Source organism: Caloenas nicobarica, chromosome 18 (assembly GCF_036013445.1).
Source record: "Caloenas nicobarica isolate bCalNic1 chromosome 18, bCalNic1.hap1, whole genome shotgun sequence".
Lineage (NCBI taxonomy): Eukaryota > Metazoa > Chordata > Aves > Columbiformes > Columbidae > Caloenas > Caloenas nicobarica.
This window is the reverse complement of record NC_088262.1, coordinates 8,690,833-8,713,601: the sequence shown is the minus strand read 5'-3', so window position 1 is coordinate 8,713,601 and position 22,769 is coordinate 8,690,833. Positions and strand designations below refer to the sequence as shown.

The 22,769-nt window shown below is 38.1% G+C and overlaps 1 protein-coding gene across 10 annotated transcripts in view; it reads left to right on the top strand.

Annotated features, from left to right (window-relative positions):
* Nucleotides 1-22,769, top strand: part of B3GNTL1 (UDP-GlcNAc:betaGal beta-1,3-N-acetylglucosaminyltransferase like 1) — a 130,003-nt gene that overhangs the window by 90,181 nt on the left and 17,053 nt on the right. For all 10 annotated transcript variants that reach the window (XR_010607219.1, XR_010607218.1, XR_010607220.1 and 7 more), the window contains 2 exons: nt 6,910-7,034; nt 15,331-15,466. Coding sequence is in view for 7 of the 10 variants with exons in the window: in XM_065647592.1 (XP_065503664.1) it covers nt 6,910-7,034; nt 15,331-15,466 (261 nt within the window). In the remaining 3 variants the exon portion in view is untranslated. The remainder of the gene's footprint in view (nt 1-6,909; nt 7,035-15,330; nt 15,467-22,769) is intronic.

Sequence of the window (22,769 nt, the reverse complement as noted above, 5' to 3'; positions counted from 1 at the left end):
ATATTTCAGTGCTTAGAACAAATGGAAGATAATTCTTCTATGGAAGAAACTGTGATTTGATGTTAATTTTAATAGTATGGTGGACTGATAAAATAGAAGCTATGATGTAATCTTTTTTTTATTACAGGTAGGTATGCATGTATCTCTCAGTCCCTCCAGGCTTTATGTGAAACAGACTTTTTTAATGTTTACAAAATGTTTTCAGAAATGAAGTTCTTTCTGGTCAAGATCTGCAATTGTTGGAAATGGATTCCTTTTTATGTAATCACTGTGCCAATGTCCAAGCGAAATCCTAAATAGTATCTTCATAATTGGTGGCTAAGATCCTGACAGGTTTGCTTTATGCACTACTGGACTACAATGGTAGAGGTGTTATTTATGTCACCTCCGATATATGATAAAGCAGAAGTACTTAAAAGCATTTGATTTTAGCAAGCTCTAATGGTGTGCTGAGACTAAGGTAATACAATAGAAATGGTCAGAAGCCTATCAAGTAACATTTTAAATAGTGGCCACTGCTAGGAAACTCAGGGAACCATCTCTCTGACTTAATTTTTTAGGAAGCTAAGGGGCAATAATCTCTGTGCTATCCAACTGATTCAGATAAAGTGCAGTGCTTCCTTATTGAAAGAAGTGGCAGGACTTTGCTAAACCTTCCAGAGCTCGCACTTGAAAATTAGAGTGTGACATTATCCACGTGCTTGGTTTTGCTCCTATACTTTTTGGCGTCTTCTGAACATCATTGTTTAAAAGTCATAACTGTGACCAAAAGCGTCACAAGAAGTTATGCTGAGGAAAAGATGTACATGGTCTTGTACAACAAAAAAAAGCAGATTTTGAAATTGTATCGTGTTAAAGTAGGGAAACTTAGTCATGCACAGTGGTAGGGGAGGTGTCTGTTATTCGCTAAGCAAAGCTATTACTTCATATGTTTGACGGTGCACTTTGATTTGCATACAAACCCAACATTTCACAATTGTAGTGAAGAGACCTTGGGTACTTTTACCAAAATGTATTCTTCAGATGGACAACAGATTTTGTTTGCTGTTAATGTCCAAATGGAGATGACTGGGAAGACCCATTATTTGTCTCTTTTGGTGTATTGTCCTTTTGTTCTAGTCAATGGTGCGTCATGGCTCTGAGCTAAAACAACGAGGGTAAATGCTCCAAGAAATCTAGAGTACAATAAGAACTGTATAAATGAGCATTTCTAACCTGCAGACTCAACTCCATGCAAATGTGGTGTATTGTATAGTCTTGGCTTTATTCAAGCAGTATTATTCTTGACATCTCAACTGTAATATGCCACGCTTGTTTCTTTCTCTAGAGTTTTACCACAACTTGGAGCCAGATTTCCTGTCACCTCAGTATTTAACCTTCCTTTTAAAGTTTATGAAAACTAAAAATAGAGTGACAGCCTTAAAGTTCTAAACTAATCTCAAAGTGTAAACAGGGGCAAATTATTCTTAATGAGCCCCAGATGGAATAGCATATTATAAGCCACTGGCCTGAATACAAACTTGTGGCTGTGAACAAAATGCCTGGAGCTCAGTTTTGATCTATTTTTGTGATAAAAGGTCACCAAAAAAAGCAAGAATTGAGGAGGTGTCAAAATATCCTTTGGTGCACAGGAGACTAGCACATGCTGCAAAGCTCTAAGATAACTTTGTAGGCTGTTAGGCGTGCTAACTAACGCCTTTTTCCATTTTTCTCTGCCAGAGCACACAAATGTCATTCTCTCCAGAAAGGTGAGCAGTTAGAATAAGGCCTGAAAGGTAAAAGCCCAAGTAGGAATTTGGTTTTTTGAAACATGAATAAAATATGGTCAGTCTGTCAAATAACCCGTGAAGATGCTCTGGGGAAAAAAATCTAGATAAAACACAGACATTAATATTTTTGGCTGAACAGAGATCAGTATTTGATCTAAAAAGGAAAAAAAAAGTGGTGGAGGCAAAGATAATGATACTTTATAAGCTAGTTGAAAACTTGCTCCTTACCCCATGTCTAATGACGTTTTTTGCATGTTTGTTATTAAATACCATTTAGAATGTACCGCTGCTTTTCCGTTTGACTTCCCCATCATCTTTGTTTAGCTGAATTTCTCTGTGCCAATACATTTGGATGAAAGCAATCTTTTGGAGTTTCTTCTAACCTGTTATTTCCTGAACAATGAGGTAAATGTTACAGGCTTTAGGTCTTCAGGCAAAATGATGTAGCGACATGATCTGGATGGGAGCCAAAAAATGGAGTGACAGATGTGCAGAGAGACTTAAGAATATCTTGGATAATCCTGAAGAGAAGCCGTTAATAGCTATTCAATATGGAGTTAGCTTGTGGTTAGATTGTGCCTACCTCTGGTGACTATCCTAAAGGAAGTTAAACTAAGGAGTATTTTCAATTAGTGATAATTTCTCCCTGAAATAAGCAATTTCACTGAGAAGTTGTTTCTTACAAAAGGAAAGTACAATTGAAATGTAATACAAAACCTGTCTGTAGGCCAAGACCAAAGGATGGATAATTCTTGATAAATTACTTTAGTTGCTAATTTTTTTCACCTTTACATTTGAATTGGAGAAGAGTTGCAATTTCTTATTTAGTTTTAGCTTCCAACAGCTTAGTAGCTGTTCCCCATGAGCAGTGCACTTCGAACAGCATTTGTTGCTGAGTTTAATGGCTGGCAGAACAGCATTTGTTTCTGAAGTGAGAGGCTTCCTCTAAAATAGGCTGCCTTTTGTGTTCGCTTCCGTGCCACCAACCCCTCTGTATGTGGTATTGCTGTAAGTCCAACATTGAGCTCAAGACTTTGAGGAAATGCTCTTAGGCAACTGTTGGCATATGTATTTAATTTAAAAAAAAAAAAAAAAAAGGTACTTTGATTTTTTAACTTAACATCTCTGCTTTGTTGCTAAATGACTCTGAGTTTAGAAACTTCTTTTCTGTTTAATTGTAGGTGTTGTAGTAGACACCATTTGATCTGCTTTTTATGCAACTCTATCATAATATTAATACTGAAATGTTTTTCTTTTTTAATGGATGTTCTAAAATGTGCAGTATGAAATGAGTTAGTTTAAAAAACAGCAATGTTCCCAAGTCTTGTAAGGAAGAGGTTAGTTTGGAATTGAAAGTTACTTCTTTTTAGATTCATTATTTCCATTCACCAATTTTAGGCTCCTCTGAGGAATGAAAAGCATCGGGTTTATTCTGCACAACAATTACTCAGAGGTTGCTGTCCGGTTTGCAAAAAGTGTACCAAGCTATAGCCCAATTTTCCTGGATGGCTCTGATGAAGAGGAAGGACTACGTTTTCCCAAACCTCGAGGGTTTATTTTTCATGTGTGAATAGATTTACTTCCCTCATCTTGTTTGACATCACATCTAAAGAATACACGTATTTATAAGAAGTAGTAGTACATTCAGTGTTAGATTTCCTGCTGTCACTAGTTAGACCACGCTGCATAGGCTGAATCTTGACTGGTTTTGCTCACAAGGATCTGCCACCTGTACTAGAGTGCCCGTCAGTGGGAAGAGGACGGGGAAGAGTATGTGTTGAATATGGTTGAAGGGAGGCTGGAAGGAGATGGATGAGGAAGTTGGGACAGATCGATTCTGCCACAGAATCCATCTCCTACATTAGGTTTAGCACTCAAAGGCAGCTCTTATATTATGTTTACACCTGTACAGCCAAATGCTAAATACTGTCCAAGTGACCAAAAGCCAGACTTCTGTCAGCCTGAAGTTCTGCAGTAGTTACTGTTGGTTGTCCCAGGTCTACAACGTGATCTCTCACCAGGTGTCATTAATTACAGCAGTGCACAGAGGGCCACTCTTTCATTACAAGTTGACCAAAAATCGCTGATTATCTTCATCCCTACTCATGCTCCTCACCATTACTGATGGTGGAGCTGCAAAAATTGTAGCTTGTTGTAGTGGTAGGTGGCTCGTACCTCCTTGCCAAATAGATGTGTTAAGGACACTGTAGTCAGTCATCAGTGCAGCAAGCGATACCTGCCCAAGGTAGCTGGTAAACACAAATCCTTCACCTGCTTAGTAGTAACATGGGAAAGTGAACGATGATTTTGCATATGGCTAGTGCATGCAGGTTAGCATGGAGCAGGGGCAGGCTTGTTTTTCCCTTGGAGCTGGAATCAGCAGCCTTGAGTGAGGAGACTGATGAGTTTATCCCTTAGTGCAGCAGCGCACATGGGGCCGGGTTTTTTCTATAACGTGGAAAATTCTGTATATAGTCCAGTAACTTTGCGATTTAATTGTATTTATTAATGCTGGAAACTATTTATGTGGTAGCCTATTGCTGAAATGCTGGATTATTAATTGATACTTTTAGCTATGGATATTAGTTTTCCAAAAATAAATTAAAATATCCCTTTAGTAGTTAAACATCTTTTTCTTTGAAAGAGTTGTGGTGTTTGACAAAGGTTCCTGGTGTTCAAAATGCCATCTGGATCCAATAATGTGTCTCAATTGGGAAGAAACTCTTGTATTGCAACAAACTCAACACACTCAGGAGCCGTAGGGAATCCCACCCCTGCGGGATCTATAGCACAGTCAACATCTTTCCTGGCCTGAAGAACACGCTGCAGCGCTCCTTCCTGTGACGTGAGAGGCCACTGCGGGGCTGGATGAGGCACCTGCTCCTGCTGGGGCTGGGAGTACTTGCTTTCCAAGTATTTCTGCTGGTTAAAGCAAAGGAGCACTCAGAACCAAGCAGCATTTTGAAAGAGCCTTTTACTTCTGCAGTAACTCGCTTTTTTAATATACATATTAAGGATTATCTTGAATAATGTAAATGCTTATCCAGAAAATGACTTGCAGGTATGTATGTGATGTAATCATACCTCTGAATCAAAATATGACTACAGCAATAAGCTGATACGTGCTGCGAAATCTGTGCCCTGCCTGACACAGTCTAACGTGTGACTGGAAAAGAGAAAAAGGTTTAAACTTTGCTGCTGACTCTCAGTATTTCCATGAAAGTCCAGAATAAGAAAAATATAGAAAGGACTAAAAGATAAATGAGGGTATTTGAGTTTGTGGCTTTTTTTTATATTCCTGGTGACTGTGGTTACTCTCTGCTACTTCAGCTTCCCCCAGATTTCTTTTGTGGCTTTCAAAGTAGGTTCACATGAAGCATAAATTGTATGAAGTTCTCTAAAAGTTTTCTTTTGCATTGCAGTTCTTAAACGAGAAGTCAGACAAATATCTACAAGCGATAGCTACAGATATCTGCCTTTAACAAGCCACCAGATCAGAATCCAGTTTATTCAGAATCTGGGAGTGTGGCCCAATTCAGTGTCTTAAATCAATCTATCGTACAGTGAAGTCTGGAGCTGCAAAGTACAGAGCTTGGTTTTGGTTCCGATTTCTCCCAAGATACATATGCTCAGTTGAGTGGTTTGGATTTGTTTTCCAGGATTCAAAGCCTTTTTTTGTCTCGTCTCTCTTCCCCTGCCCACCCCCCTTGGCTGCCCAGTCCCGACTGTGTCTGACATGAACCCTCCGTGTGGTGGGTATGGAAAACAGTCCCTGAACTGTCTTGCTCTTGAAAGTAGAAGGCCAGAAAAAAACAGAGAGGGATTTTGTGTCCAGCACTTCAATTAGAGAATCTCCTTTTCTTAATTATGGAAGAAACTCAGAAGCTGTGCTGATGTGGATTTCTTTTTTTTTTTTTTTTTTTTTAACTTTTATTGTTTTTCTGTGTTGAAACAGAATACCTAAAGTTGAGGTTGAAGTTTATGCCCCCATTATTCATGTCTGTAATACTGCCTACAGAAAGAAATATATTTCAATATCTTTCCCTTCTTTTCCTTCTCAAGTTCGTCATGTTATCTTTCAGCTTTTTGTTGATGTGACACTTAAATAATTTATTTGGACCACCTGGTTTTATATATCAGACATTTTTAGCCTGATAAACTCATGTGACCTTTTAAACCTGGGTAGGAGGAAAGAAAAATCTGTATTTAAACATAGAGAAATGGAATGTTCTAGCCATATTTCAAGAAGTTGTACTGTTGCAAAATGTAAATATAAGCTACTTTTTAAGCTTCAGTATAGGACCTTATCTTCACAGGTTTAGAGTTTATGCTTTCATATGTTATGACATGTAATTGAATACCATGTACCATAAGATTACCCTTCTGACACTCTGGCATGAAGATTTTCTGATTTTTAGGTGGGAAATGTTGCCAAGTGATCATGACATTTTTAATATTTCCTAGAGCCTGATAGATCCCCAGTTCTAGGAGAGCTTTTTCTTGCAGTGTGTCAGCACTATTGCTTGCAATCCCATTGGGAAGGATGTACCATGGGAATAAGTTGCAAGACAAAAAAAAAGTGTTGTTTTCAGATGTTGCCTCATTCTGAGGTGGCTTTTATTAAGATTTTTATTAAAGTCTCTTATTATGTGGCCTGATTCACCTTTTCTAAGTAGAGACCAGTATACATATTTGTATGGCAACCAAAGAAAAAGTGATAATTCCAGTAAAAGAAAAGGACACACTTCTGAAGTCAGTAATCCCTTTCTGTAAAATATTTGGTTATGTGGCACTTAATGAACTGTTCAGCAGCTGGGTTTCTCTGTTCTGGGACTAACCTGTACCAAGCTTTATATCCCCGTCAAATTAAGATGGTTTTATATTTTTCTACTGCTGTCCTTTTTTTTTTTTTTTTTTTTTTTTTTTTTTTGACAGCACTGCTTGCTTTTATAATAGCTTTATCTTTCCTAAAGGTACAGTTATTTAATGAGCCATTAGATAATGTTGTGGAGACATACAGGAAGAATATGAGTAAAATGCTGTTAAACCTTATTCATTTGTCAGAAAAATAAAATCTGTCTTCAAATATAAGTGTGAACACTGGTCACTTTCTGGTTTGAAATAACCATTTCTCTTCCAGGGTGTTCCAGAAGATTTGTTGTTTTTTTACAAACATATCCAAATGGGCGGTGGAGTCTTTCGAGTAAACCATTGCCTCCTGCTGTACCGATACCATCCACAGGCTGCAACTCATTCCATCCTAGAGTAAGTTGCATTTTTTGGTAGAACTTAAAAATTAGCTTCATCTTGACTGACTGGCAGCAAAGATGCTTGATCGCTTCGAGACATGGCACAGTAAAATAATTACCAAATTGTGTTTAATTGTTTGTTTGGGGTTTTTTGTGGTGGTGTGTTTTGTTGGGGTTGTTGCGAGTTTTTTGGTTTGTTTGGTTTTTTTAAGGCTAAAAAGCAAGTATAATATGTTGGTAGTATCCTCCTTTTTCTGTTCATTCTTGCTATAGTTTGCTTTTGAGTAACATACCGTAATAATAGAATTGAAATTATAAATTGAAATGTCTGGTTCAGATCTTGTTGCCCATATACCGTCCCTGGACCTGTGTTAATGATGTAGTGAGGAACTTTAGTGCGGGCATTTGAACGTTTGACAAATATTCTAAGAAATTTTTTCATCTTTGCAACTGTTCTTGAAATAATTTCCCAATAGGTATTGTAAGAGCAAGGAAGCATTTTGGGGACTGCATTACAGCAGTGCTGTTTTCTCAGCTTCCAGTGACCATCCCTTCAGCTGGGCCTGTAACTGGACACGTGAGATCTTGTCATCTGCCTGAACAACCTCTCAGGTTATTTAAAGCATCTGAGTTTCTTGCCCTCAAAGCAGATTAAGAATCCTTTATGTATCTCATCTGCTGAACATGGCAAAAGCAAGCAGTGAAGCGATAACTTTTTCAACACTTTGAACATGATTGCAAGAATGTGTTTGAAATATATCCTAGTGATTAAATTTTGTTGGGATTTTTAATATGTATGTGAGGTTTTTATTATTTTTTTTTCCATGTGAACCAAAGTGTAAAAAAAAAACCCACCAACAAACCACAACCACAAAAAACCCAACAAACCAAAAACAACAACAAAAAACCAAAACAAAACACCAACTTTAAAGCTTAATTTCAAAATGAACTGTCTCAATTTTTTAAAAGTAAACAGAAACTTGTAATAACAAAAACCTTTTCTTTAAAAAACAATAGTAAAAACTAAACCTTTTATCTGATAATGTGCTGCACTTACATATATTATCTTCTATTTTAAAAGGTCTAAACCATCTAATTCAGATACTGAGGTTTGAAAAATACCTGAGGATGTTTAGGAGTAATTATCTCAGGTGCTTCCTTGTAAGTTGTTGCCTACTGCTTTTACAGTGCTGGTCTTCCCTTAAAGAAAATGTTAAATTGTCAATTGCTGATTCCTCTATGGGCTCGTTTTACCCATCAGATGGGTCCATGGTGGTCAGGAGTCCTGTAAGCTGAGCCAAAGTCATTTCTTTCTCTTATGCATTGACATTAGTGAAAAATTATGCGTGTTTTACTGTCCTTTAGGAGTCCCACACCAGAATCACAGCTGTAATTAAGTCAAGTGTTTTCTTACTGATTAATGGTATAAATACACTTTTCAGTCAGGCCTAGTTGTATGGCTTAGTAGAACTGACTAGTAAAACTAAGCATTTTTATGTGCATTTTAGTTGCATATCGCTATATTATTACTGTAAATACTATAGTATGCTGGCATAAATATCGTGCTCGTGGTTATTGTAACTATAGATCTTTATAAATACCTATATGTATGTATGCATATGTATATAAAATCATTTAACTCTGAAACGGTCATTCCAAGCAAATAGAAGATATTCTTTGGATCTTGTAAACAAATATGAGGTGACTCATTTTCCTTTTTATTAGTATTTGAATGTCAGGTTGTGGTGTTTTTCCCTCTTTTAGTGTGTAATCCTTTTGGCAGTTAGTTACAAACTTTTGAGCCACACATCGTGGGATGCTGGAACTCTTGGAAGCCTCTTGCTGGTATCTGTGGGAAAACATCTTATTCTTGGAAATGAGTTTGTTTTGAATTTACTGAAAGCTGTTGCTTATTCAGATCTACGAGGTTGTGTGGCACAAGCACCCTGAATTACAACACCCTGCGAGAATGTGGAAATACTGTAAGCTGTTTCAGATGTGCCGTTTGCGTGTCCGGATTGGTGCCTTTCTTGTCTGTAAGAAGTCAGACTAGACAGTCTTCCTGTTGTTTTTTTTGCTGGTACTACTGTTAATAACATTTTGTGCGAACTTTCGAATATGAGGTTGTGTAACATCTCTTTTTACTGGCTTGTTCCCCTGTTTGGTGCCTTAAGCTGTGAGGGTTGGCTGCTTTTGTTTCTCAAGAGTCAGGTGCGTGTTGAGAAAAAAGAGGTTAGTGGACTCATCACAAAGATCACAAGGGTTTAGGATTATAATTTAAATCGCGTCTTTCCTAATTTGCATTTTGGTCATCCCACCTTATTTAATGTGTGTTCTACCCTTTCTAGAAGTCTTTTTTTTTTTCTTGTTATGGTGAGTTTTGATGGAGCAGTTTTCTGAGGCATGTTCCCTTTCACCATTGGCCTGATTAGTTTTTGAATTTTCAGAGTTAGCCTAGACCTGATTAATACCTTGTCTGAGATCAAAACGATGCTTGTAGTAACATTGATTTTTTTTTTTTTTTTTTTTTTTTAAACAGCTTATGCCTAGTTTCAGTCTTAAAAACCAGAGCTGGTTAATAGGGCTTCTTCATGCAAAGGTGCGTGTTTTCCGCAAAGACAACAGTCGTTTGTAGCCTATTGTGAGCTGATTTTAGTCTATGTGAGTGTCTTTCATTACCGTTCAGAGGAAGAAATGCCTGATTTTGCATTTTCAGACTTCGTAAGATATATATATATATATAAAAGTACTTGGCAAGGGACATTTAGTTCTTTTTATTTAGTATGTATGATTGTAAACACTAATGATTTTTTTAGGTGGTTCTCTATGATTAGTATCCTTCTGGAACAAATATTGAAAGGTGAAAGTATCTGTGAAGCAGGAAACAAAATCATATTTGCATTCTCCCTTTCCCTGGAGGCATCAGCCAGCATTATTAAATGTTTTGGGTGTGTGACAGAATCTGAGTGAAGTACGGTCCATGTATAGGTTTCATTAGGTGCATACTGAAATGTAAACGTTCTCCCTGCAATTTCATCCGAAGTCTGTGATCGATACCTGCTTAATGTGAATGAGCAATACAAGTTTTGAGAAACTTCTCTTTAGCCAAGAATTTACAACACAAAATCCCACATATTGTATCTCTTAGATCCAAATAATTTAATTTCGCATTGCAGCTTGTATCCTGGGGCTGTGTGTACTTTGTGCTACATAGCTATGTTACACTGATTTGATACAACATCAGAGCTGCCTTTGTAGTGAAAAGTACTGTAGCAAGAAAGTTTGATGTATAATAAAAACATTGTAAAATTCATAGATTTTTATCTTGCCACAGGCGACAAAAAGGAACTGTTTATAAAACAATGTACCTCATTGCGAGATGAAAGTCAGCTTGGAGCAAGAGGAGCAATAAAACATTGTACTTGTCTGTAGGTAGTGTTGCTCATGCAGACAGGCACTTGGGGCATGTAGCTAATTCTTGTAGCAATTTACAAGCTTTTAGTTGAGAGAAATGAAATACACACGGAAAATAAGGTTTGTACCTTGTCTGAGATTCAGGCAATTCTGTTTTATGCAAAAAATGTGAAATGTACTTGCGAGGCTCACAGTAATTTCATATGCCGTGTATTCAGAATGAGTATAATATTGTAAGAGCTTGTTCTGCAGAAATAACCCAACTTACGTAATGTATTGAAACCATCTGGTTTCAGGCACTAGAAGCTTCCAGTGTCATCTAAGTGCAGGAGAACAGGCACTCGGTCTGGAACGCACATTTGGTGGTTTTAGAGGTACTCGGAGGTCTGGGGCTTGGGCGCTGATGCGCGCAGGAATGCCGGCTTCATTTCCTGCAAAAACACCCAGCCAAAAATAGGAGAGAGAAATAGCGGAACGTGTTCCTGTGCAACTGAAATAAAGATGAGGTCAACTGCATTTTTATCTTCTATGCTTGCATTTGGCACTTCAATTAAACATGGAAACTAATGACCTCATTAGATTCTTGAAAAGTAAATGGCAGTAACATTGATAGTCTCTGTCTTTCTTAATAAGCCTTTCATGAAAAATAGGCCACAATGCAAACCATGCCTCAGTTAATGACCCACGACCTGAAGATGAACTCAGACATTAATAGAACCTATTAACAGTGTAAATGTAATAACTCAGTGAGACGATATAGTCCAGCAATTAATAAGTTCATATGAAGTTCAACAGAACAACAACGACAAAAAAAAAATCAGTTTATTCACCAGTATGGTCAAGGTTCAAATGGGATTCATTTCTGAATTTCCTGTGGATTGTACAGACCTTGAATTCTGCGTGCAAAACTCACTATAAAGAATGTGTTCTTTCAGCTCTCACTGTAATTGAAATGTTCTCTGTTCTTCCACCTCTGGATTATCTATCAGGTGAGATTCACTGATAATATAGAACTCTCCTGTATGCCATGAATAAAAAACCACTGGAAGAGGCTGTTGACTTGAACAGCTCCTCTTCCCGTCTGGTGTTACCTGAGTAGCGTGTGGGACCAGCGTATATAGGAAAGGCCAGATTTATAGATCTATAGTATTACTATGGATGGTAATCAATGCCTAAAATTCCACAACTGTTTAGGATATTGGGTTTGTATTTGTGCATTTCTCAAGTACTTGTACATCTGTCTTTGCTCTGTTGATTCACTTATGTAGCCTCACTGGGGGAAGGAGGGGAAAGGCAGTCAAACAATATGGCGAGGTTTAACTGAGCTCAGACATTAAATCATATAGCTTTTATTGTCACATTATCTTTCATTTCAAAATAGGAGGAGAGCAGATGTTTCTTGACTCCTGTATTCAGTCAGTAGGTCACCACACATTTTAACAGAGCTCCATTGTTATGTTACTTGGGTGGATGGTATGGTAATAACTACTTGGGACTGAGCAACACACTTCGTAGTCATTCTCACCCGCCGCATGAATACCCTCATTTCACTCCTGCAGAATTTTGGCTCCTCTTCTTCCTTCCAGACTACAAAACTGATGAGTATTGAGGGGCCGTGGTAAATGAGATCTTAGGAAAATTATGTAAGCCTCAGGAATTATTTTCCTAGTAGAAAAATATCTATGTCTAACATTTATTTTGTAAACAAGTGACAAGAAAATGAAAGAAGTGGGGAAAATAATGTACTTAAAGAACTTGGGTCATGGAGTAGTATTAGGATTTGGGAGCCACCTTCTACAATCGGAAGAATTTGTATCCCAGCTTCTGGCTGAGGAAAATCTTGTTAACTGAATACAGGCTGGGAAATGACACTAAAGGTTACTGGGAAACAGTTTACTTTAATCCTTTCTGCCATGGGTAGGAAAAGCAGCCTTATTTGGGATATGATGCAGAGTAATAATACCTCCTAGGTTTTGCTGGTGGCTATGAATAATAATTCAAAAGCTGAAAATAGCTGTGAGAATCATCTCTGAGTAGTGGTTTGTACAACTTTTAGATCGTTTCAGGCATTTTCTTTAATCATCCTTTGCACGTTGCTACAGTTCCCGTCTGTTGCACCTGCACTGGCTCTTAGCGGATGGGAAAATGGTTTTTCCTTATCCCTTGAGGCGGGAATCCCAGTGATCTATTCTGGAAACATCAAAAAATGTGGCAAATTAGGTTAACCAGAAACCTGAAAGGGGATAACTGAAACTCTCTCTTCTGACATTCCGTAAGCTACCTTCAGCTTCAACGTTATTGTATTTGAACAGCGATCCAATTAATTTGGAGTTTAAAGAGTTTCATACCCTTTTATTTCTGAGTGCAGTTCCCTTAAATACTTTCCACGCTTGCATTTCTCAATATAACATTCATAAATAAGATTGGGTCAGTAAATCTGCTTCAATCTGAAATCTCTGTGGGTGATTACCAGTAACGAGATTTTGGTCTGCTTGAATTTTACCTCTATAGGGACTTCTGTGGACCACAGGCACCCATCACCTTGACAGCAAATGCCTATGGTCTGGAAGCAGCTGATACTAAATGTACTGGGATGTTTCTGTGAGTAATAGAAACATTTTCTGTGTGCCTGGACACAGATTCCAGGGTTTGCCCCACAACTAGAAGTTAGTTGATAATTCCTTTTATGCTTTGTAAGGCTGCCTCTTTCTCCCTCAACTTTCTTAACTTTGCAAAGTCAAATGGAAAAGAAACTTGCCTGTGTCACTCAAGTCAACAGAACAGATTCTGGAGTACCTCTGGAATGTAATACGTTATTATCCTTCTGAAGTCACATTTCAAAGTAAAATCAGTTTAAAAACCTTTCCATTTACGTGTAAAGCAATAATCTGCTTTCTTAGAAGCTAGCAGAAGCTCTAAAATTTCCAGTAAAGTGATCCTGGAAAAATACTCGACCTTCATATTTCTTTCCTTTAACTTTCCTGCTGGGAATATAGTATTCTGTAATGAGCATGGAAAAAGGCAAGTGTCAAAGGATGCCAGCGGCAGCTAAAGCTTTGCGGCAGGAATGCAGCTTGTGGTTGCATTAGAAGAGATTTGCAATAAAATCCAAGATTTTTTTTTTTTCCTCCAGTAGTCAAAGTGCTGGTGCACGGGTATAGACCTCAAACTAGCGTGGAAATTCTATGTGGAGGTGCTGTTCTTCTTGGGTACATTTACTTGTGTGTGAAGTTCTTTCCAAGTTATCACACCACAATCAATGATGAAGTGCTAAGCAGGATTTGGCTTTGCTCAAAAATCACACGCTGAAGTGCAGGGGGCTCCCTGGAGCTGACGAATAATTCCAGCAAGAATCCATGTGTCTTGGTACTGTGAGGGTTGCATGTTTTTCAGACTATAACTGAGGGCTGTGAAGGAACAACACAAATAAAAACATGGAATTCCTGTATTAAAATATTGGAAAAGTTTGCTAACAAACTTTTGGGAACAAATTGGGAGCACTGGACCAGGCTGCCCAGAGCGGGTGTGGAGTCGTCTTCTCTGCAGACATTCAAACCCGCCTGGACCGACCTGTGTGATCTGCTCTGGTGACCCTGTGTGAGCAGGGGGGCTGGGCTAGGGGATCTCCAGAGGGCCCTTCAGCCCCCACCAGCTGGGATTCTGTGAAATTAGGTTATCTATTAACCATAATAACCTGAAATGTTATATTTTTTATCTCAGAGGTATACTTGATAGAGTAATTTGGAGTAGTAAATGTGTATCTGTTACAGGGCTTTGTGAAATTTGATAGTCTGCTACAAAAAGGAAAAATTTGAAAACGTTTCATAGAACTCAGATGTTACAGTAATGCCAGATCATCAGATATCTCTAGCGATCATACTCACGTGTTTTACAGATTTGTAGCAGAACCAAAATTGGTGTAATGCATACAGGATTATGGAGTCAGAACTGCGGCTGGAGACGCAGCAGACGTGTTGATTGGTGAGAAGGACTGACAGCAGCAGAGCTGGAGCAGCTCTTCTTCCTGACTCTCTGCCCACCTGGGCACTTCAGATCCTGAACATCAAGGAAACTAGAATGGATTTTGATTGTTCTGTAAAACAAGCTGCATTTGCAGACCAGAAACAGCTTACTGTAGCTGTGCTGACTCATGAATGAGAAACCTTGTTTGAAGCAGAAGAAATAATATATTCACTGAGTACTTTGGCTTTTAAATTCCATACCAACTTGGTACAGTCAGAAGAGTGTGGTGCTCAAAGTTGAACTGTGAAAAAGGTAAATTGGTAGGAAAAAGTACATGCTTCATAATAGAAAGAAAACCATAGGCAGCTTTAGGATCTCACAGGAAAAATACTAGGTTTTTTTCTGTTAATGCTGTAACTAATTTCAGTGTCTAATTTTCTGGATCACAAGATGTATTACAAATTGTAGGACAAGTTGTAACAATTGTTAGAAAGTGTTTGTGTTCTCTCATGATAAAGCAGATGGAAAATCCTATTTGAAGAATTGCCTGTAGAAAGGAAAGACAGTTAGATGTTAGGTGTGGGCAACCAGTGTGGTGGTGGGCAGGTGGAATTGTCGGTGTTGAACACGATTACTGTAGACGCGGTTTTTCATCTTCCTGTGATCTTCTATTAGGGTTCTTGAAAATACTAGTGGTGTAGCTACGGCTTCAAATCTATCCCAATGATTTTTGTCTGAGAACTTCCACAGAGTTTCTGTTTTTTCTAACAACAATTTACATTTCCCTTGGAAATTTCTAATATAATGTTTTGGTGTGATTTTTTTGCATGAGGTGTGAATCCGTTTGGTCAGGTGTATGTGAGTATGTACATAGAGGTATATAATAATGCTAAAAGTTTTAGGTGTTAAAATCCACCCTTTTTCTAACTCTCCAGGGGAACCATCTGGAATCACCGAGTCAAGTTTCTTGAAGACAGAGTCCTGAGCTCCTGGACAGCATTCACCATTTGGAATGCTGGCAAGCAAGGCAAGAAGCTCTACAGAAGCTTGTCACCAGCTAATCAGAAAAAGGTAAGCTCCTAAGAGTGGGTAACATCTGTACAAAAACACTCCCTCCTCTTTCATAGGCCTCCTTGCCACTTCTAACGTTGTGTAGCAAAATTCGCATGTTTTGTCCCCAAAGTACTAGTCGATGATTAATATAAATTGGGGAAATTCTCAATATTCTGCATAATGTATTTCTTCTTTTAAAATGCTATGTTACTTTATTTAGAGGGTGCGGTAGGTACATAACGCAACATATGCACTCTTGTTCCCGCTTTCTGGTGAGTAAGCATAGTAATAGGTTATATATGACTGTGTATGGCCTGCTACTGTGTGACTAACCGGGTAGTAGCCAGGTACCCAAGGTGAGCAGAATAATTCTTTATTTGGATGGTATAATACTAACCTGCCTTGTCCAGGATTATTCATACACGCAGAATATTTGCCCTGTTCCTAAGCGGATAGTGGGCAGGTCCCTATCAGGTGCTGATCGGCCTGGTTTGTATTATGAGTAGTTGTTCTGTAACTCCCTTTTGAAAAGCTTCATTGTTTAAAAATAGAGGTGGGGTGTGGGGTGAAGAGGCGAGTTGAAACTATTGTATATGACTATCTAATTTAATTTACAGTCAATTGAAAATGTGGAGGTTACTTATATTTGGCAATGGCTGATATTTCTCAGGAGAGGTTTGTCTGAGAGTTTAAATATATTTTATAGCATTTTCTGTTGTGTAATAACTTTTTGCTAGATAAAGGCCTTAGGGCTGATGTCAAATGGCTGTTTCTTATAAAGAGCCACAGAACATTCATTTTATTACCAAGTGTGTTTTCTCAAAAATATGGATGGGAAGACAAAATGACAAATATATATAAACCTGATTAATGGAGTGGCCATCAGACCACACACATATAAAAAGAAAACAGAATAAATTTGTGTATCCACAGTTGAAATTACTGACTAGGCATGGGATACACACACAGAGTAAATATATAACACAAAAATTGAGCCTGAATTTGATACTCCAGTGCCATCCCTGTTTCATTGCCATCATGTGGCAGTGGCTGCCCTGCATGGAGTAAGAGAAAACGTTACATGTCTCCAATGAGTTCCTTCATTCCAGGAGGACAGAATCATCCATTAATGTATTGCATGACCTTGGTCATGCAGTGCATTGTGCACATGACTTTGAGGGGTTTATGAAAACATTTTGAAGAGCACTTTGTGAATTCCACTACCTCACTAGCAACCATTGCACTTCTCTGTCTACAAAATGGTGAGAATTAGAAAATAAGATCCAAGGGAAGAGATGGCAGCTCGTCTGGCAGTACTGTGCAAGCAGAGATTTTTGACATCTTACAGAAAAACGAGACTGTGTTTTGTAGCAGTCTCTCACCATCTTAGGTGTTGGATTTTTGTTTTATTTTTTAGCCTTTTTTGTGCCAAGCCAAAATGGAGATCGATATTAAGATAGAACACTTGTCTAGCTTTGGGTTATATTTACCACCTACTTCTGTAAGTGACTCAGTCAGGACTTCACATCCTGTTCAGCAAACACAATGATAATTAACAGATGTCACTGCAGAGATGATAGAAAGGGCAAGAGAAAAATAATATCGGTGGTTTGGGGTTTTTTCCTACTTTTATGCTAGAGAATGAGAGCTTACCTCTCCTTCAGTAAGGAACAAACTTCATTCCCCATACGCTAGCACTGACAGCGTGGTTCTAATTAACTGAATTTTGACGTTCTTTCCAGCTGACCTTTACATAACGTTTGCTTTGGCAGCGGTGCAGGCTGTGGTGCTATTTTGCTTCTGTCAAGGTTACAATTGCACATATTCCAGTATGCTTGAGTTTGATATTGAAGTATTGCATTGAGCATTAACCCATTCATTACTGGATACTAGACCAGACACATTTAGCAAGCTTACATGCCAGATGGAAATATAAGCAAATGTACTGCAGAAAACTACTGCTAAAATGCAGTTACAGGTTGATCCTTAATACCTTGTAAGAGTAATCCAACTTTATCTGTCAAGTCTGACATGTTATCTGAAGTATTCAGAGGTTTTCTCAATAAGCAATGAAGATAAATAGGTTCAGAAAGTGACTTGTATCCGAAGTGAGAGCAGAAATTAGCTCTCTATAGGGACAAAGCACTAGTTTTACATAGCTCATTATGATTGCCCTTGTAACCTTCTAGCTTTTCCAAAAGGGAGATCCCAAGTCTATCCATTTCAGTCAGAACTGAAGTGATATCCTAATGCTTTATAGTAAGTCAGTGGCCAAAGGCTGTAGAAGTAGTTAAAACACCTCACTTCTCCATGTGCTGATCAAAGGATTGTGCTGCTGGAGTTTCAGGAAATAAATGAATAAAATTTGCAGTAGGTAATTCATGGCAGCTTTTGTTTTATTCTAAATTATTAACGGTAAAAAGAGGCCAGTTAAACTCCATGCTACGCTTTTCCTTAAAAATCTTTCAGGTATTTTCTAACTTCAACTCTTGCCAAAGACTCTAAAATCCCATATGAACAAAGGTCATAAATAGTTGTTGCTTCAATCCTTTCCAGCCCTAAAAACAATAAAAAACTTTTCCTATCTTCTCCTTTAAGACTGTCTTAACAAGATTTCAGCTTTCAGATATTCTGTTAATTATGAGCACACTAGAGATTCAGTATCATTTTGCATCTACAAGTAGAATCTAGTGTTGTCTTGTGAATGGAGGCCCTGGGATATTAATTCATCAGTTATGTAAAACAGACACCTTTAAAATACAATTCCAAAAGCCCTTTAAGACAAAATGTGATGTATTACATCAATATAATTCCCATTTTTGCCTCTGAAGGTCCAGTTGTGTAAAACAGTGTGATCTTAAAAGATCTAATGCTCTTTGAAATGCAGCTAAAACTGCCAAAATAGCTTGTATAAATTAACTGTGTAAATTTTATTTCAGTTGGGTTTTATACTTTAAGTCAGTTTAGACTCTTGAAAGTTTTACCTGTGCTCTGTTTCACTCTTGCTGCATCCTTTTGTTGAGACTTAGAATTTCATTAGATGGCATGAAATCGACTTCGGTTGGAATGTGGAGTCACAGCAGGGTTATTTTCTAAATTGACACTAAGTACCTGTAGAAAATTTGATACGCATACTCCTAGAATAAATAATAAAATAATAAATAAAAACAAACCAAAAACTTATTACATACAGCCTATGTTATTTTGCAATTATGGAAAAAACTGAATTCTACTAAATCTTCAGGAAGAGAATTAATTAGTTTGACCTGTCAAGCTTAGGGCATGTAAGAAAACTTCTTTTTTCAAAAAAGAATGTTTCTAGTATTTTTAGAGCCAGATAAACAAAGCAATTGTATTTCTTATACAGACTAAGTTTTTGTGGGATGTTTGAAAAGTATAAATATGTTGCATGCCAGAGAGCATTGTTTCTTAGAAAATAAAATTTGGCAATTCCAGGAAGCAGCAGCCTTTGTATGTGCACACTCTCTAATAAATTATTAGTTTAGTTTGTTTGGAAAACAGTCTGAATTTGAATCATGGGTAAGTTAAAAGAGAAAAGGACACCTAAGTCACAGTGTCTCTTTTCCTTCAGACATCTCTATGGCGAATATTAAAATAATGCTTTGTCTCCAGACAGTTCAGGCAAAAATCCAAAGCTCAGTATTTTTGCTACACAGCAACATAAGAAAAAAAATTATTCAACTAGTAGGTTTTTTTAGGAATTAATTACTAGAATCTCAGTATTCTTAGGGAAATTCTGTTTCCTGGCTGTCCCCTTCTTCATTCACATAGTTGACAGTGGTTCAGTATTAGCATTTCTGCAAGAATGAAGTCAAACAGACCTTTTTTTGTTTAAAACACATCCGTCTTGTCTGTAATTTGCAGCTGAAGATGGAAACCAAATGTTTTGGGGATGCTGCATATGCCTGGAGGGTTTCTGAGCTGTCTTGTCTGCTCTTTTATTCTCCACCAAACTTTAGCTAAAAGGGGAACTTCAGCATTAACATTTTGTGTCATTTCCAATAGCCGAAAATAGTGCTCAAGTACAGAAAAGGAGAGGAAAGGACAAAATAAGCATCAGCTAATTAGTGGCATGGAAACAGGACCAGTACCCAGCCAGCCCCTGAAGTTTCTCTAGGCCAACCGTGTCTACCAGTGGCAAAGTTGGAAGCTTCCAGAAAGTATTTTTTGCACTCTTTTTCCTACCTCATTAGCCCTTTAAAATCATTCGTTAGTTTCTCTTCACCTTTTTCTAAGAGCAATGTCACTAAACCATGTACTTCAACTTACAAAAGCAAGAAATGTTTACGTTTTGTAGCATCTTAACTGCTCTAAATTAGGTGAATGGCAGTATGGGGAAAGGAAGCGGGGACGTAAAAGCAAAGAAACATAAATAAAGGGAAGATTACACCCACCTTGACTGTGAAGCCAGAAGTAGAACGACAATTTGAAGGCATTTAATGAAGAGAGACTACAGAACAAGGAGGGACATGAAATTTCAAAGCTTCAGTTAAATCCAGGTCTAGATTATCCTACAATGACATGGGGTAAAATAGAGGCTTCATTTTGGACTGTAGCGAATATTCATGCTGAAATACATCAGGGAATCTCCCTGTTGCTTCCATTTGGGAAAATGTCCTTTTGGCAACATCCGTTCTGTGGGTACAGAGGTGTGTGCACTTGAAAAGTTACTGGTGTAACTGGTGTCCTTATCCGTCCTGGAGAAACGGGACACTTGCAATTAGTTCCCACGCTGGTGTGTATAAAGGCAGTTGTGTGTTGTGCGTAGTAAGGGCAACGTTGTATGGACAATATCTAGAAGCTTATTTTGCATGTTGGGTTCTTTGTTACGGATATGTGCAAAGCGGGAGGATGCTGCTGTATCTAGTGGGGTCGTGTCTTTAAACAGAGTCACAGACTGGATGCCTGGCATGTAATGGTACCCACAGCTTCTGGCGTGGCTGTAATGCTAGAGGTGAAATAAAAGCAGCACCCTGGTACTGCAGACCCCTCAGATTGTGACGGGGAGTCGTGTGCTGGTTTCACGGTTCTGCTTGTGACTTACTGGAAGATGTTTATGCCTCCCCGTTCTCTTGTTCTGTTTGTCATTAACTGTATCTATTTAAACTTGTGTTATAATGCTTCCAGTTACTTTGTTTTGACATGAATGGCCAAAATTGATTTAACTTTTGCGGAGATGTGTATGGACATGCTTCCAAGGTTTTATACAAGTTTGAATGGAAGAATTATAAATAGAAGAATCAACAGGGTCACTAAAAGTTTAAAATGGATGAAGGATTGCATGAGAAGGGAAAATAATGTAGTAGGGAAGATCTGCTTGTATAGGATCTTTGCAGAGTTTGCTGGTTTTCTTCTTTAAAGATAATTTTTATGAGACCAGTTGTTGTAATGAGGAGGGAGAGAAGATAATGTGCAGGTGACCATTTCTCAAAAGTCTTGTCCATTTTTTCTGTCATGCTCTATGAAGTTATTCACTCTCCCTTGTAAAACTTGCGCCTTGTATCCTTCCAGCTAGAACAGGTCTTGAAAAAATTGCTGTGATTGTGTTTTGTTGCTTTCTGTAGATGATCATTACAGACCTAAAGCAGACCACAGGTCAAAATAAGATGAGGGAATAAAATCCTATGAAGATCATTCACCATAAAAGGACATTATTAGGCTGATGAAATCTTCCAGTTTTTCCATTAGGAAATCTGAGTGGAACGGAACGTGTAAGGGAAACATCCTCTGCAGCAGCCAACAAGGCAGCAAACAAGTCAAGTATGAAACAGACTTAATTCTTGTGTAATAGTAGCACAATGCAAACAGGTAATTACACTTCCACCCCAAGCCCACGCTTACTGACTTCCTAGGCTGGACATTTGGAGCTGGGTTTAGCTGCTACCCGTTAATCTCCTTTTACCCCGGGGAGGTCTGATAGTCCCAGCCTGTGTGTCCCTTCACGTGGCTGCTCTGTTTATTAAAGGGAACAAGCTACAGAATTGCTTTTATCTTCCTCAGATGTGTCTTCCCCTAGCAGAGATATTTTCGAGTAAATATCTTTTGAGCTATATAAACTTCCTATGATGAAGGAAAAAACTGTTTCTCCTTTTTCCCTTACACCGTTGTTAACGTATGCTTATAAAAATTACTTATAGTAATTATGCATCTTGTATATAACAGATATCTAGCTGTCTCTTCCAATTTTTAACTGAGAGAAATAGCAGTCTTTCGTCTTTGTTTTGGAGTTGTGCAGATTTCCATACAAGTGATGTTCAAAACAAAAATATGTAATCATTTAGGTATTTTAGAACTGCACTGTGATCTGAGGACTCAGGAAGCTCCAATGGTGTCATATTGTCAGAGGCACTGCGAAAGAGACTTTTTGCTATAAGGGAGGGAAAAACAACTTGACAATTGCTTTATAGCTTTATAATTTATCAGTTCCTCCCTAGGAGACAGTAGTTCATGTATGAGATAGATGGTCTTCGTAAAAGATAAAAGAAAGGAGCCCATTAATGCAGGAAAATAAAAAGGTAACTCTGGGTTTATCCTAATAGTATAAAGTAAATAGCTCATCTAAGCCTGATGCCTTGAGTTTTCTTTATAGGATAAACAACTGCGTGTAAGTTCTGTATTTAGACTCTAGACACAGATTTTCTTGAACTGGAAAACAAATAGTGTGTGGCAGAAAAATAGTCGACTTACATTTTAGCCACCCACGTGGTGTAGAGTCTGGCAGGAAAATTGCCCGTTCAAGTTTGACCTGTTTTATAATACTGTAAATATCAGATTTAAGCTGGCCGAAGCCATTGAAAATGACCTGTGGAGATATCTTAGTGGTAACGCAAAAACGGTGAGAGTCATTTGCATCTTCCAAGGGAAAGCTGGCACAGACTTACCTGTCAAGGTTTTTGTCCCACCGCTGCTGGGCGTCAGTGTGGCAGAGGCAGTTTGCTGGATTTTCTACACGTGGCAGTATGAGTTCTGGCACAGGATGAGAGGAGGTATCATGATTATTGGTAACCTAGTGATATAAGAACTATCTTTGGTTCTCTAACACCATTCATGTTAAGAAGGAATCTGCGCACCGGTCAGGGGTTTCTCATAACTGTGTTATAATGTACTGAAGGTGAACAGTGTGATACTTTCCAGCACAGATCTTACACCTGAAATCTCAGTTACTGACATTAAATTGTAGACAGAATTTCACTTTACCTCATGTCAAAAGTTTTGGTGTTTTGAGTATAAGCAGCTGAAAAAATAGCTTCAATTGTTGGAAGGTAAGTCAGTGTATTGCACTGTATTTATCCCCAGAGCT